General features: G+C 41.6%; 1 protein-coding gene across 1 annotated transcript; it reads left to right on the forward strand.

The window, feature by feature from the left end:
- Positions 1 to 396: 396 nt before the first annotated feature.
- Positions 397 to 15,732, forward strand: RB195_017702 (uncharacterized protein; the record flags this gene model as incomplete). The annotated part of the gene is made up of 12 exons (XM_064184809.1): positions 397 to 529; positions 697 to 799; positions 2,660 to 2,744; positions 4,860 to 5,009; positions 8,101 to 8,199; positions 8,267 to 8,405; positions 10,018 to 10,129; positions 10,612 to 10,752; positions 14,310 to 14,424; positions 15,268 to 15,401; positions 15,467 to 15,550; positions 15,612 to 15,732. 12 exons carry the CDS (start codon positions 397 to 399, stop codon positions 15,730 to 15,732), a joined length of 1,416 nt encoding a protein of 471 aa, XP_064040690.1.
- Between the last annotated feature and the right edge of the window lie 91 nt (positions 15,733 to 15,823).

Below are 15,823 nucleotides of genomic sequence, written 5' to 3' on the forward strand. Positions count from 1 at the left end.
AATATTATCCAGAAGTATATTTATCGATCACGTTCTGTATCGAAATTTTGCTCAACATCTATAAAAAGGAGAAATTTCGCAATTGTGTCGATAACAAGGCAAAGCACATTGTTCAGTCATGACACGAGCCCCGTGTGTTTTCGATTTGCGTATTTCTTTTCACACGTAAAATCAGCTCGTTCACCACGAGATCTGTCCGAGTTTCTTCGTCATCTCCTCTGCTTGTCTTCATTATTTAGCGCGCTGTGAATGTGCGCGCTGATTTTTTGCTGATTTTGCCAGTACAACACAATGCCTCTCTGAAGCCGGAGGCCGCCGACCGCACAACATATCGCCAAAGCATTGATTCACTCACACTGCGTTCGTCAATTGTTCCACACTCTCTGATCCGACGATATGTCGCATGAAATTGACTACGATACTGTAGACCAAGTGGATCTCAACGCAGCAGCAACAATTGCTGATATGGTTGCGATGAAGCTTCGTGACGTACCGAATCGACTCATCATCGCACCCGACGAGCCATCGGGTAACAAAACGTCTTGTTTTGAAGTGCATGCCGCACACCTGTAGATGATTCGATTTCGGCTTCATAGCCGATTCGATTAAGATTGACGTGTGTGTGTTGGGATATAGGCATGTGGGCTTGAAATGGGTTGAATACTCAGTGAAGTGGGACTGACCCAACGTATTCAGGCATGGACTGCTTTGCCGACGATCGAGATGCGCTGAATGATTTCGCCAAGTACTATAATAATGCTCATCTTAGCGACGTTAACATCATTGTAGGAGACGATACGTGAGTTTTTTTTTCGACTTTTTACCCTTCGTTCTGAGATCAGTTGAAATTCTATAGATTTCTGTGCTCATATTTCTTTATCTTATATTTTTTTCAATAGCAATACACCTAAGAAAAGAGAAGTGACAATCTGCTTCTGTGAATGAAAACTGAGAAAAGAAAAGGAGAGAAATTTGAAATTTGCGGGAAGAGTTAAGTGGGTAACTCTGAATGGAAGTATGAAATTTATATTTAAATTTAAATTTATGAAAAAAAAATTATAAAAAAATTATATCTAAATTTTTATATATTCTTACTAACCTTTATCTATACTATCTTCTAATAACTCTTTATCTGGATGGCGATTGCTGGAAAATTCCATTAACTTCATGAGGATGTGTTTTGGAATCATTTCACCAACGAAATTAGCTGAGAAGCAGATCCTTTTGCTCTGTGTGTGTGAAAATGTCACGTGATGTGGAACGTTAACGATGAGATGATGCGTCGCATCAGGGAAAGATCCAGCACTCCTGTATGTGAACTTGATTCCTCTAATTTCCCTAGAACTAGCGTAGTTGTAATGGGATTGGCAACAGATCATTTCATTCGGGTAAATGTTCACCCAGCAACACGTTCCCGCACGTTTCATTCGGAACACAACCTCTTCGATGAGTTTTCGCAGAGGCAGCATATCATCTTAAATCATTCTTTTTGGATTTTTCTTCGTTTAATGTTTTTTCTTTATGCTGTTGTTCAGAAAAAAGAAAAACCTCTATTGTGGTGTTCCGTTACCTCAATGTTTACTCTTCCCAGTTGAACTTTCTTCCAATTGTTAGAGCGGGAACAATTAGTCGCCCACTTCCTGTTCACTGTGACCATAGGAATGAGAAAAATGAATGTTTTCTCTGACGTTAAATTAATGGGAAATATTACGTCTTCGCTGTCGTCAACTCTAAAAAATGTTCTGGAAGGAACGCGCATGTTTTTATGTGCATCCTTTATTGCGCTTCGATTGAGATGAGAGAAATTTCGGGCAACGTAATTCCTCTGCTGATCAGCTGCCTCGTTTCCATTCCTGATTTCTTTAGTGGCGGGACCCGACGAAGGGAGTAGGTGCTGAGTGCACTTTGTTCAGTCTCTACTAACACCACTGCTATCTTCGCGAAAAAAAAAATATCCAGAATATTCTCGGATTGGAGGAGTAGGTAGTGAGTGAAGGTTGAAACCTGAACCCATGCTATTACTATATTCGGGTCAAGACGACATGAAGCTCAGTGCAGTTGCGCAAGCGGCTGCGCTCGAAACGGCCGCGCTAAAGCCTGGGCAAAGAGGTGGGAACCGTGTCGAACTGCAGAGCGATGCTAGGAAGGTTCCCTTTCGATTTTAATCTCCTAAGCGCTAACGCCGTGTATATCCGTCATGGAGTGCACTTTTTGTTCAGGCGCGCGCCACTTAGGAGGTTAAGTGCTCGCTGAACCGCGCCGCTTTCATCCGACTATAGAATGCGTGAGAGGGAGGGGGGATATCATTTCATTTGACCAGTGAATAAGATGCGGATGAAAATGACCGAGGATTACTCCAGACGTGGAGCAGAAGTTTTACGCGGTAAGATCAGTTGCTGCTTCGCGATCGCTGTATTACTAGCCAGTGACGACGCCCGTAAACGTAGGAAATCAGCTGCAAGTGGAAAAAATAGCAAGCAATTGCAGAAAAGCACCGGCAATATCCTTGCAAAGGGAAGATTGTCGGGAATCCCTCTGATGGTGATGTGTAAGGCATGGGAACAGCATTTATATGTAGCTTAATGTAATGGAGGTCAATTCTATATCTTCATTTCCTCACAGTTTATCTGTTTCATTTTTTCAATTGTTTCCCTTCCAGTTTCGCAGCTCACCGCCTCATTTTGGCCAAGAACAGCGAAGTGTTCGACCGAATGCTCAGTCAAAGATGGAATGGCGAAAAAAAGGTGTGCATGTGTTACTTACTCATTATATGCATGTGAATAGCAGGGAACAGAGCAGGGACGAGCGAAGTTCCAAATTATCTCCTCATAGAAATCCAAATATTAAATAAAATAATTTCAAAATAATAATAGTAATGTTAATATTAAAACTACTAATATTAATGTTAAAATATTATCAATATTAATATTAAAAATTAATAAATCCAAATAATAACATTCCTCTCGGTGCTCAATAAATATTTAGTTCGGTCTTCAGATGTTTACTAAATGTTCCGATAAAATTATTCGAATTGGAGTGCATTTCTAGGTTACATAAATATTCTTAGATTCTTGACTATTTGATTTTTATAACTACGTAAATATGCGCATTGTCTTCGTAGATAGCCGAAAAAATCGTCCTGTTGAAAAACTACCTTAAACTACCTTTTTTTGCAACATACCTGTTTAAATACGCGCAAAAATAAACTTTACGGGTTCTGGCGCAATGGGGGAGAGGTTCGGCTGCGAAATCACAGTCGATGCTGTGGAGGCATCCAAGCCTTATACCTTTCAGAGGCCGACAGATTGTTACCAGATTTGTCTGACATTACAAAAGGACTGATTTGACACATCAGCTGACACTGTGGATTATTGTTTGGGTTGCACAGGGATTTATAAGCACCCATCCATGCTGAGCCAGATTGACTGATCAACGTCACGCTTTCAACTATCCTGTATTCTTTGTGAGCGAGGTTGAACCATATAAAGGCAACGAAATTCTCCTTGTTGGGATCTCCGCGCCAATGGATAGCGGTGAGGGTGTAGTTAACGGGTGTACGAGGGCTCACTTTCAGTTCCCCCTTCCAGTCAAATCCAAAAAAAAAATGCATGTATCACACCTGTGCGTTTTCTTTTCAACGATGCAACTCATTACTCGATAGGACCCCGACAACTCTAACGTCGTCCCATCTTCCCCCATCCAGCTGGTATCTGAAAATTAGCAGCACAAGCTGCGCTCGCACCATCAGAAGAGGATGCGCGACTGATTGCCTGCGTTCTACCACTCGTTAGAAGTTCCGTTGTTTGTTGCACGAAAAAGACATGAAGCAACCATAAGTGTGTTCTGTGGGAGAATCGAGCCAGATCCTTATCATCTTTCGTAATCTCCACCAAAAAATACACCTGGAGTAATCCAACATCGGAAATTGTCTTTTATGCTGTCTTAAAGCAAAGTTGTAATCAAAATCTACCTACGATACTATGTATAATCGATGCCACTGCTATCTTATTGTCTTCTGATGTTTCCTCCGCGGTAGAATCGTCTGGATTTTAATTCGATTAGATCAGAAGCCCCAGGCTCTTTGATTTCCCTGATGAAGGGATCGTTACACTCCTTCCCGAATTCTGAAGTTTATTGTAGGCGTTTTCACGTCATTATATTTGTGTGTGAATAAGGTTGTACTGTGTTGTACGGCATTGTATTTGAGCGTTAGCGAATCACTCCAGTGCTGATCTACTTGCCCTACGAAGCAACCATTTATGTCAGTATTTGTAAGAGTCTTGGGCTTGCAGGAAGCGTTCCGCGTTTTGGCTTGCTTCCGAGTTGAACGCCCTGAAAACTATTTACCTCTACGGAGAACTTAAAATCATAAATTCCCTCCGAATCCCGCCTTCAGATTTTTGAATAAAACAAAAAATTGTCTATTTCTCTGAACGAAAAAAATAGTAAGATGAATTGAAGCTTTTAGATGTATTCTACATTTTTCCTAAATAAAAATTCTTCATTCCCACTTCCCTACTTTAACGTATGTGTGTTTATATTGACTAGCTAATATAAGCTTTTTAACATAAAGCCTTATATTTGAGAACTGACGAATTATTTTTTTTTGCTGTTCAACGGAACGCAAGTAGAAACCTTCTAAAGTGAGATAGAGATGTATTTCGAAATTTGCACTTTTCATCGGTCAATGTTCCATTTCAAACCCGCCATAAATAGTCGAATTTCATCCAGTTTTCCCACGTCCTCACCGCTCCGTTACTCCACATATTCATATTGATATAGTGAATCCTGAAACAGTAGTAAATGGTCTGTTGATTATGGCACCTATATTGGACTTCCAAAGATTTTCGCACGTTCAGGATCTCGAGATGGTCGAAGATGCGCCTTGTCAGAAAGTGTTTCCAGCGTTTCTTCGGTTTCTCTACTGTAATCACGTAGTGCTCCATCAGGACAATTGCCTCCCAATACTAATACTTGCTGACAAATACAACGTGATTAGCTTGAAGAAGGTGAGTTTCCAGCTTGTGCGTCGATTTTTTCCGTCGAGAAAGAATCGATTGGATTCGTCCCTCCCCGAGTTTTTGTGACCCTGGTGCTTCCTCCCCTCGTTTCCTGTCGTCACGTAAAGCTTTACTCTTTGCTCTAAAGGAACAAAAAAATTCTCGAGGACCCTCCACACGCCTACGCTGACTTCACGTTTGAAGAACGGAAATTATTGACGCCTGTCGGCGAGATGAAAATTGTCTTTTCGATAGCATGATATCCTCGAATTCGTAAATTTATGATTCATTTCTGTAACAAAGTAAAAAGATATATTTAAATGTCTCTTTAAATCGAAGGAAGACTAATTACTCATAACTTATTTACTTACCAGTCTTTCGGTGGCTTTAGCTTCGCTCCCCTTGACTGATCAATAAAAGTTAATAGTAGTGGTATTTTCTGTAAAATTAGATTTGTGTTTTTTAACAACGCTTTCCTTCTCTTCTTTATATTATAAATTAAGGCGAAAGATTACGGAGTCTTCCTTCTAAACGTGTGAATTCTACATTTGGAGAATATTCGACCATCAGCTACAAACACTCCTTCGATGCCAGAATAGCATAGATACAATTTTAAAGCATTACTCGAAGTATGGGTGTTCATCCTGATTTCTCCCAAAGGTTATCACAGAATGATGTTTTAACATAAAATGACGTGAAAGACATCATCCTACTGATAAAGATAATATTCCACGTCTGATCACATAAACATCTTGCTTCTGTTTCACCAACCGTTTGCATGCGTGTTTCCACTTTCTGAGAACGGCATACTACAAACTTGAGGCGAACAAAGAAGGAAATAGGCACGCGGAGGAGTCACAGGGGTGAAGAGAAAAGCGCCCAGTGCTCACGGCTATGAAACGGCTCCAACCATTTATCTTTTTCATCATTCACACTAAGTTATTGCGCACCAATGGCCGGGTCCACCGACGCCGGTGGACCCGTCGCACCCGATATTATAGCAATCTGGCGCCGGCGCACCAATCTGCCGCCGGTGGACCCGTCGCACCTCCTTCTATAGGTATCTGCCGCCGGTGGACCCGTCGCACCTCCTTCTATAGGTATCTGGCGCCGGCGCACCAATCCGACGCCGGATGGACCCGTCGCACCCCCTTTTTCGAATTTCCTGACACACAGACAAACACACACACACACGGACTAAGCTCGTTATTATATACCATGATTACTTTTTTTTGCAGTCCAACGGAACTCAAGTAGAAGTTTAGTCCAAAAAATAGTGATGAAAGATTTAAAAAATTAAAATTGGATTAAAAACTAAAATATTGTAGACATTTTGAAATTTTTCAAAGTATGATATTTTTGGAAGCAGCCACCCACACGCATTCCAGTCTTCCCAGGATAACTACCACAAAACTGGCTAGCGTCGCATCGTTTTTCCTTTTCTTGTCTGCTTGAACATACAACACAGTCTCTCTTCTTTCCTTTCCGTAATACGTGAGGTAAAGAGAAAGAAGTGAAAAAGTGAAAATGCAGAACAGAATACTGCAGGAAGGAACGAATTTTATTTTTTTTCTCGCTGAAGTGCTGAACGAAAACAAGCGTCTGGCCGCTACGGCGACATTGGCGAATTTAAAGCACATATTTTTGATGTCACACTACGGCGACAACGGAGTACAAAGGGTTAAATCCAGCATGCTAAGAAACTGACCTTGTTGGGATCTCTTCACGAAAAGATATGGTCGGAGGCGCTGGTCACGGGTATAACCGGAATCACGCTCAGTTTCACAAAATTTTCCTGAGAAAGGGCGTGGAAAAGGTTCGGCGTTGAAATCTTCCCACGATACACCTAATAACGTGTCAAGTCCGCGACCATATGCGTATGCGCCACACCTGCAAACGAGCAAACAAAGGCCCACTGACGCTGTCTCTCGCATTCGCTGCCGGGCACTGCCTCTGCACTCGCAGATATGGGGCGTTACTAGGTGTCTGGTAGCAAAACCCGACCGCCAAGGTCACCGTTTTTGAGGACAATTAGAAAAAAACTGAACATAATGGCGCTTATTCGTGAATTACACCCTGAACACAATCTATTCCTGGATAGATCCCAACATCGTCAATTTTGTGGTGTGCTGTTTTTGATCCAGACTCAAACTCCTCTAGATGATGCTCGCAGAATATAGTATGGTATGCAACTCATATACTAACAGGGATGAAAAAGTGATGTTGTAGGTGATTTGAGACAAGAGCTCAAGTCGGATTACAAAAATTGCGAGATTTCCGTTTGGAAAACCAAAAATCAAATAGGATGGGCTTGTTTTAGGTGTGAAGACCATTGTTGGTGTTGTTCCTTTAGAAAGTGTGGGTAATCTTGATAACCAAGTAATCAATAAATAGTTGCACGATTATACATCTCTCCGTTCGATTTCTTTCACTAATAAATAGGAACAAGGGTGGGTGTAGTGTAGCGGTTAGAGGTTCCGCTTCTTGTACAATCGATCGGAGGTTCGAATCCGCCCTAGTGCTCACCAAGCCTCTCATCTCTCCGCGATCGATAAATTGGTACCAGACTTGTCTGGGAGGACAAAAAGCACTGGATTGACACATGGGCTGGCCACCGCAAGTCATTGTGTAGGCCAGTTACACGTTCGTAAACCTCAAACGATTCTGAATTGAAGCGAACGTGGGGGCGCATCCCAAGCGGATTGATTAACGCCAGACACTATCCTTATCCTTCACTTTAATGAATAGTTATAGTTATACAATATCAATTTTAACATATGCTCGGATGCAGCGCAAGGGTAACAGGGTAAGGGTTGGTGAGAATTCTCCGGCCAGGCCAACGCTCCCATCCTTTCGAGATCAAGAAATTACAAACAGACTTATCTGTTAAGAGACTGTCCCTGACTTCATACATTGCTTCGTCGTCGCAAGTCATTACGTTGGCTCCATGCGCACTAAAAATCCTCTGCGATTCTGAATTGATGCCGAATGCGTTGGCTCATTCGAAAATGATTGAGCAACCCCAAAGACATTGTATCTTGTTGTTTTGTTGTTTAATTGTAGAGTTTTTTTCGAATCATCACGATATTTTCATTCTTAGGTTTGCATCGATTTTGCCATATCTGAGATCCTTCCAAATCTGACGTTGAAGGATGTGTTCAGCATATGGTTCTCGTATGCTACTAAAGCGTACCATCAGGTCATCGTTTGAAACACTGGCTGTTTTTTTCGCAATACTCTTTTCATTACCGGACTTAGCGTTTCAGCTACTCATCCGTGCGTGTATTCAAGCAATAGCAAGGGATTTTGAACTGCTCATCACTGAGGAATGGGAGAAAAGTTGGCTCGCATTGGATAGAGATCAAATGATTGAAATCCTCAAATGCAATCAGCTTGTTGTTGCAAGTAAGTTGTTTTTTGTAATTCTTTGGTAACAACAACAACAGGTGAACGAATGACAGTTCAAGAGAGATGCACTAAGGAGCGAGTGAACACTCGAACAACATTGTCTTTCTGGAAGCTCGAAATTCTGGATGATTATCGTCCTGACATACACTTCGCGATGCTATCTTGTAAATTTACATAGTAGAGGTTCAGTTTCTGTCAAATTCGTATTGTTACCTTGACAAACGATATCTCTATAGGAATCCAGTAGTTCTTCGAAAGAACCTACTCAGAACAATTATAGTTGAATTGATTCAACTGATAAGGGAAATGTAGGAAAATCACTTCAATATTAGTCGAATTTTGCAGTACTGACTCATACTATACTCTGAATGGTCGCGAATAATCTCTTCTTTCGGAAACTATTGTTTCTAACAGACCCTGATCATGTTTACTACTTTTTTCTGTTGATAGTTCCGCTTCGATGCTTGGGTAGAACCACTCAGTATACTTCACGGCAAAATCTGTTCTTGCTGATTGCACCATATCTCTAGCAACCCACACGGTGGGCTGCTGCACATCGTCTGAGTCAGGATACTAGATCTCAGCTCATAAGTGAAAATTACTCAAAGGAAAAGCTGAGCCGAATAACGAAACGTAACTGGAAAACATCATTTCACTACGCTGCGCTACCGCTGTTTCAAAGGCGGCATACTGCGAATCTGGCGTGGTGGCGGTATTCGCGGCAAAAGGCAGAGATGGGAATGTAGATTGCGGATCCGGAGTATTTGCGCTCATCTATTTCTAATCGTCCTTAAAAAACAGCATGGAAGACGCCGTTTTCCACAGCGATATCACTGACAACGCACCACCCTTGCGCACGCGCCGCATCCACGTGCGAGCGGTCGAAGCTTAATGAGTCTTCCACACCAATCTTTTCATGTAAGACCAGTGAATAGGGTGTAGAGGGAGCGAACGTGTGAATAGAGGCGCGTTCTAACGTACATCGTAGGAACCTATGCGGTTCCCACGTTGTTTTTGTACAACGATTGGGGAAAGGTGAGCGGAACTATCTTGCAATCTATAACTCCTTCTCTAGCTTCTCCCGAGAAATTCCTCACCACGTCAGACTCACGGTATGCTGCCTTTAAATTGCATTCCTCAGTAACTAGGCTATGTCAACATGCTTTCTTCCTGCTTTTTTCACAAAATAACAGAACAAAAAAGAGCCAGATAATAGAGAATATGCTCCCCTTTCGCTCATCCACTAGCTAGAATTCCTAATCGAGATAATTAAATGTACATAAATAAATAGATAGATAAATGTAGTGTAGCGGTAAAAACCCCTCATTGCTTCGCTATAGCTGGAGGATTCGAAACCACACCTGGTCAATTAAGCCTTTGGTCTGCAAATTGGCACCAGATTTGCATCTGTAGGAAAAAATCAGTCTGTGGGACGCTCGAATGGTCCTGAAAGTCAATTTCTAGGCCGCCAAAGTTATAAACCTCGAGAATTTTAAAGTGATATCAAACGCACTAGACTGTGGTAGAGTTCAAATAGACGGACATCAAACACGTGCCTGGCCCCGTATCCGTCCTTCCATAATTTGTCATCAATACTCGACGAATTCAGATGAATATCGCCTTTGGGAAGCGGTCGTACGATGGCTACAAGCACCGAACCATCCTGAACGCCGAGGCACGACTGCCAGTCCTCTCCTCTCTTCGTTACTGCCGTATATACGGTAAATCTATTAAATAGATTTTGTTCTATCAAAAATACATTTACTACTACGAGTAATTCAAGGAATTAAATTGTTTTTTTTTCTCTTACTACTTACATACTTATGAAGAATTTTGCAAGATAATTTACGCAATTTACGAATTTGATCTCATTGAGAAAAATTTGACCTCTTTTGTTAAATCAGTTTTATTCAAGGAAGTGAAAATTTTCCAGATTATTTCCATTTTCCGGGTTGTAAAGATTGAAATCAATCAAAACAACCCGTGAAGTTTCCTGGCCTCTTTGAAATTAAACCGTCTTTGAAATACATTCAGCAACGCTTACTTACTGATTTTGGATTAGTTAAGAAAGCTCAAATGTTACTTCCAGAAATTCAGTTCAGTCCAGTTTCAACTTCTCAAAAAATTTCGAGGCAACGATGGTTTTGGATGTGGTGGATGGTCGGATTTTTTTTTCATGGAAAGCTGATTGGGTCTTTTTCAGATTTCCTTTCATGACTGCCGATGAACTTACTCACGTGGAGCGCTCTCAGTTTGCAGAAAGCTACCCAAAACTCTTTCATCCACAGATACTCCTAGCCTACAAGTTCCAAGCACTTCCGCTTTGTAGTCGAGTTAATTGCAAGTAAGTCTATGGCACATGTATTTGCTTTCCGTTAAGAATCTCCAAGTTTAATTCTGATCCTCGGATACATTTCCTTTGTCAGAAAAACAGATGCCAACCTCCATTTCCTCGAATATCACAGAAACAATCAGAGATTACGGTAGACAATACGGAGCAACAAAAATGTGAAGAAATAACGAAATACCCTACCTTCTCATTTTCTCTCAATGTACGAGACTTCTTCAAGTGTTCGATTTTTGTTTAGAACTCCTCGATTACTAACGGAAACATACAAGAGACAGTTTGTCAGCTTCAGCCCAATTACGAAGAAATCCGGCTGTAATTCCACCGTAGCATTCAATATATATATATATATATATATATATATATATATATATTCGATGTAAAACTACTGATTTTCAAGAGTTCATTTTTGCATCCATTTTGTAAAGAGCTGAATCTCACACTGACATCCTCATGCAATCAAAAATCAAATTTTAGTCCAATCTTATAGTTTTCGCTAATTTTGAGGGTTTTTTCGGCTCGAAATAGAGCACGCTAGTTAAGAAGAGTTTTGATAAGATGTGAAGCACTTGTTCTACTGTTGCGCTCCGTTCCCTTCAACGGAAAACGACCATTTAATGTCACAATACTGTACGGATAATGCTAATTTATGAAGCTGTAGGTCAGTTTCAGCTCGGGAAACTTTTTCAAAAAATAGGAAATAACAGTAAGGAGAAGCAGATTGCCTCATTCATCGGAGAGTGCTGTGTTTATCTTCGTAAATAACGTGACTTGACGATGCTAAAGTGCTAATTACGGGGTGCATTATTCTTTAATTCATTATTCATTATTCTTTCTTTTCTCTTCTTCGTTCTTCTTCTTCGTTATTCTTCTCTTTCTTCAAAGTCTTTACGCGTACAAGGTAGATGTACATTAGGGTATTTTTGCTCCATTAATACTAGAACTACTGTAAAGTGAACATTGAAGGAAAAGTGCACTCCATTACAAATTTACACAATTCCCACCCGATAGACTTCTGTCAATACTTTCAGCATACAGCGTCATTAATGGACCAGAAGTTGAAGAGTGCAAAGTTCCGCTACAGCTGTGAACACACTTCTGACAGGGACATAGTAAAAAAAAAGAAGTGTATCTGTCTGTTAAAGGCATCACCCCACGAATCTGAGGTGGTACAGATTTCAGGTGGAGTATTCGTAAACGGGACCGTAGATTATGGAGAGGTGGATTATTCCGTCCATTTCTCGCTAATTGGCGTAAAAAACGGTGTGGAAGATGCGGCGCGTGCATAAGGCTGGCGCGCTCCAATCGAACTCGTAGAAAATAGCGCGCCGGAACGCTCGAATCCGTATCTTCCGGACCGTTTTTTACGGCGATTAGCGAGAAATGGACGGAATCACCCCCTCTCCTTAATCTACGATTCCGTATACGAATACTCCACCTGAAATCCGTACCAGCTCAGATTCGTGGGGTGATGCCTTTAAATTAGGCACTTTTGCTCCACTAGGGAGATCGAATCTTGAAAAGTAGTTGACTGCGGTTAATTGCAAATCAAAGGAACTTGTGCAGAGTAGAAATATTTTGGAAGACAGGTACTGATAAATGTCTCCAATCATTCAGAGGTAGACGTCTTCTTATAGTAGGCTCAAAACGACGTGAAGCACGGCGCAGTTGCGTAAGCGGTTGCGCTCGAAGCGGTGCGGTGGAGCGTAGCAGTTAGGTAGCGTATCACCTCGATTCCAAACGCTCTCTCCATCGCATCGCTTTTAGCGCAGCCGCTTACGCAACTGCGCCGTGCTTCACGCTGTTTTGACCCGACTATAATTCGCTTTGGAAAGCCTTTCTGAATAAGCGTCGGTATTGGATTACCTATGGCTGAGTTTTAAAAAAGTGAAAATCTCTTAAAAGGAGTTAGTTACCCGCGTGGTGTGTCAGATGAATTTCAATCGATATCGATGTATTAATGCATGAATTGTGCAGATGCACCATCTACTATTATATAAGGCACAAAATTGTCCGTCCGAAGCGAATTCCCACGAATACTCAGAGATCAGGAGGACCTCCGACGTCTGCAATTGAACCGACCCGTTAAACCTGATAAGGGGCCACTGTCGACGACTTTTTTGCACAATACATTACACGGTGGAAATTTTGAGTAAGTGTTGGTGATAAAGTTAGAGAGTCAACATTTAAAGGCATCACCCCACGAATCTGACGTGGTATGGATTTCTGATATTCAAAGACCATGCAGGATCGTAGATTGCAGAAGCGGGTGAGATTTCCCGCCAATTTCTTCCTAATCGCCGTAAAAAAACAGCCCGGAAGATGCGGCTTGGAGCGTTCCGGGGCGCTACCTTCCATAACGAGTTTGGTTGGAACGCGCCACCCCTGTGCCGCATCTTCCGGGCCGTTTTTTACGACAATTAGGAAGAAATGGACGGAATCACCCTCTTCCCCACAATTTACGACCCCGTACAGGCGTAACCCACCTGAAAACCGCACCGCTCCAGATTCGTGGAGTGATGTCTTTAAACAAGAGAACAGAGCTACATGTTCAACACTGATGCAGTGAGAGGGAGGGAGTGAGGAGAGAAAGGCGTTAGGAAGTGCCTCAGGCAATGATTGAGTTCCTCCTGTTTCTTCTTTTGTATCGTATAGAATCGGCTGGAATTTGGCTCCTGGAAGTCATCGATAGTGCTCAGCATGTGCTATGATATGCCTACTTTGTAGACAAAATCCTCCACTAATAATCGATTTCCTCAACTTTTTTACACTTTCACCGCAAATCACACGCGTTCTCCTTTCATTCAGGATCGCTTGGGGTTACCGAACACAGTATGGGTCTGTATAATGAATTGCGTGGTGCAGGAGATTTACCAACTTAGTGTTTTTATCCTCCCAGGCAAGTCTGGCTGCAGTATAGCGACCTGAGGGATCCTAAGGTTTGGTAGGGATGTCGTGGTTTCGAACAATTGATCATGGAGCTGCAGCGGGTCCTCTTACTACTCTGCTACATCCGTCTTTGTAAATGCGTCATACATCCTAAGTTTTTAACTCGACTATGCACAAGTTGCATTTAAACAGATGAAACATGGCAACAGCAACAGATGGAACAGATGAAGCAGCAAGCGTTGAGCTTCACTTTCACGCATGTGCTTTCATGTGAGCACACATGTTTGTGTAACTCTTCTCTCTCCAAGCAGGATTATCCGACACGCTCCCCAAAAAACTGTCTGAAAATTACGGAAACTTCGACCAAAAACAACAAAATTACTGTCAAACTTTAAAAAACACGTGCATTCCGCGACAATAACTACTTCATTTCAAATCAAATCCACCCCGTTGCACTGAATTCGGATCGTTGGCATATCTCATATTTCTTACGTGACACGTGAAACTATATCAAAATAATCGCTTTTCTAAATGTGGTATTGATTTGTTCCGAAAAAAATTAAAGCCCACATTTGTTCTTCCTTCCGGACTCTGTGATATATTCAGCTTCTACATTTGATAGTGGTTTTGGGAAAGTTTTCGTGGTGCAAACTCATTTTTTTAAGGGAATTTTCAACAACACAATTCCTGCTTCGGAACTACACAGATACGCGATGGGACAAACGGATTTCGATCTCAAATGAACAGCTTTATCAACGGGGTGTGGACCATTCTTTCCAGGTGAGCGAATTTTAGGTACTAGGCTAATACTAGATTTATTTTATCTAAACAATACTAGTAGCAATGGTTCTGTTTTGAGTGTTAGCGGCTTTATTGAGCTCCAGTTAAGAGCTACAACCTAATTACACCTTCATATGTAGTTATTTAATGGCAGCAGAAATGTTTGTAAACGGAAGAATTCCCTTTAAAAAATTGGCGAAAAATGACTCGACCTCTGAAAATCGATTAAAACATTAACGTAAAGAATATCCGGTTATTTAAAAAGGGATATTTTGAAAACAAGTGCTGAAGAAGAGAGTTCTAAAAAACGACTGAAATCGCTCACCCTATTGATCGCCATGAGCGAGGATACAAAATTTATCGTTTCTTCTCTTTCGTCTTTCTCTTTCGTGTTTAAGTCGATTCCTTTTCGATGTGGCCATTTATTTGCAAGGTCTCGTATAAACTCAGGTGGTGGGACGCAAACGACATCAGCTCCAAATAACAGTATACATGGCATCTGAGTCAGGGATGAGCGGTGATGGATGTCGAGGATTCGAACACCGAAATTGGAATATCTGAGCCCTCCGGAGTGATGGATTTCTTTGACTCTTGAGCGCAAACTCTGCTCATCCCTGATCGAGTTTGCCATAAAAATTTAAATCTTGTTTTTTTTTCATAGTCACGGGATTAGATAAACATGTGCAAATTCGTGCAAAGTGTTTCTCTTTCAATGGAGATCAACATTTTCCTTTATCCTTTCATTTCTGTTCCTAGTTAATATTCCTTCGTTTTTTGAAAATTATCCTAGCAGCAGCTGTAGTGAGAGAGAAACCCATTGTAGTAATTCGTCCACTGTTTCAGATACGAACTCGCTCTTGCACTTTCCCCTTGCAAACATGGCAATGGACGCTGAAATTGGGTGGATCCTCTTATTCCAATGCGGTAGACGATGTACTCAAGGCCTACCTTATCTCGGAGGACATTGATCAGCCGAGGTGAGCCGACTCGGATACTACATTTCAGGATTTCCCATGCTCGCAAAAAACAAGTGTTATTTTAGATCGATCGAATATATGCTGTCCATAGTAGACGAGAAGCGAGTATTGAGGTCGTGGTCTAGTAAGAAGAACTTCACGAAGACAAGGTAGGCACAATTTCAGAGCACTCTTTAGAGCTGTATGTAGTTGGTTATGACCGTATTTAAGGTATTCAAGTGAACTGGACATCGACCGAAAAGTAGAGATCAACGATTTGCTGACGGAAGACTCACCGCTGCTTGTAAACGGCGAACTCCACCTTCAGATCACGTTACGGCCGATAGACTAGCGCCTACCGAGCACTATCATAGTCTGACCACTGATCTACACCCATTGCACACCTCAACCCGTTGATTTGATTGAGTCCTTGTCGGTCATTC

This window comes from Necator americanus, chromosome II (assembly GCF_031761385.1).
Source record: "Necator americanus strain Aroian chromosome II, whole genome shotgun sequence".
NCBI lineage: Eukaryota > Metazoa > Nematoda > Chromadorea > Rhabditida > Ancylostomatidae > Necator > Necator americanus.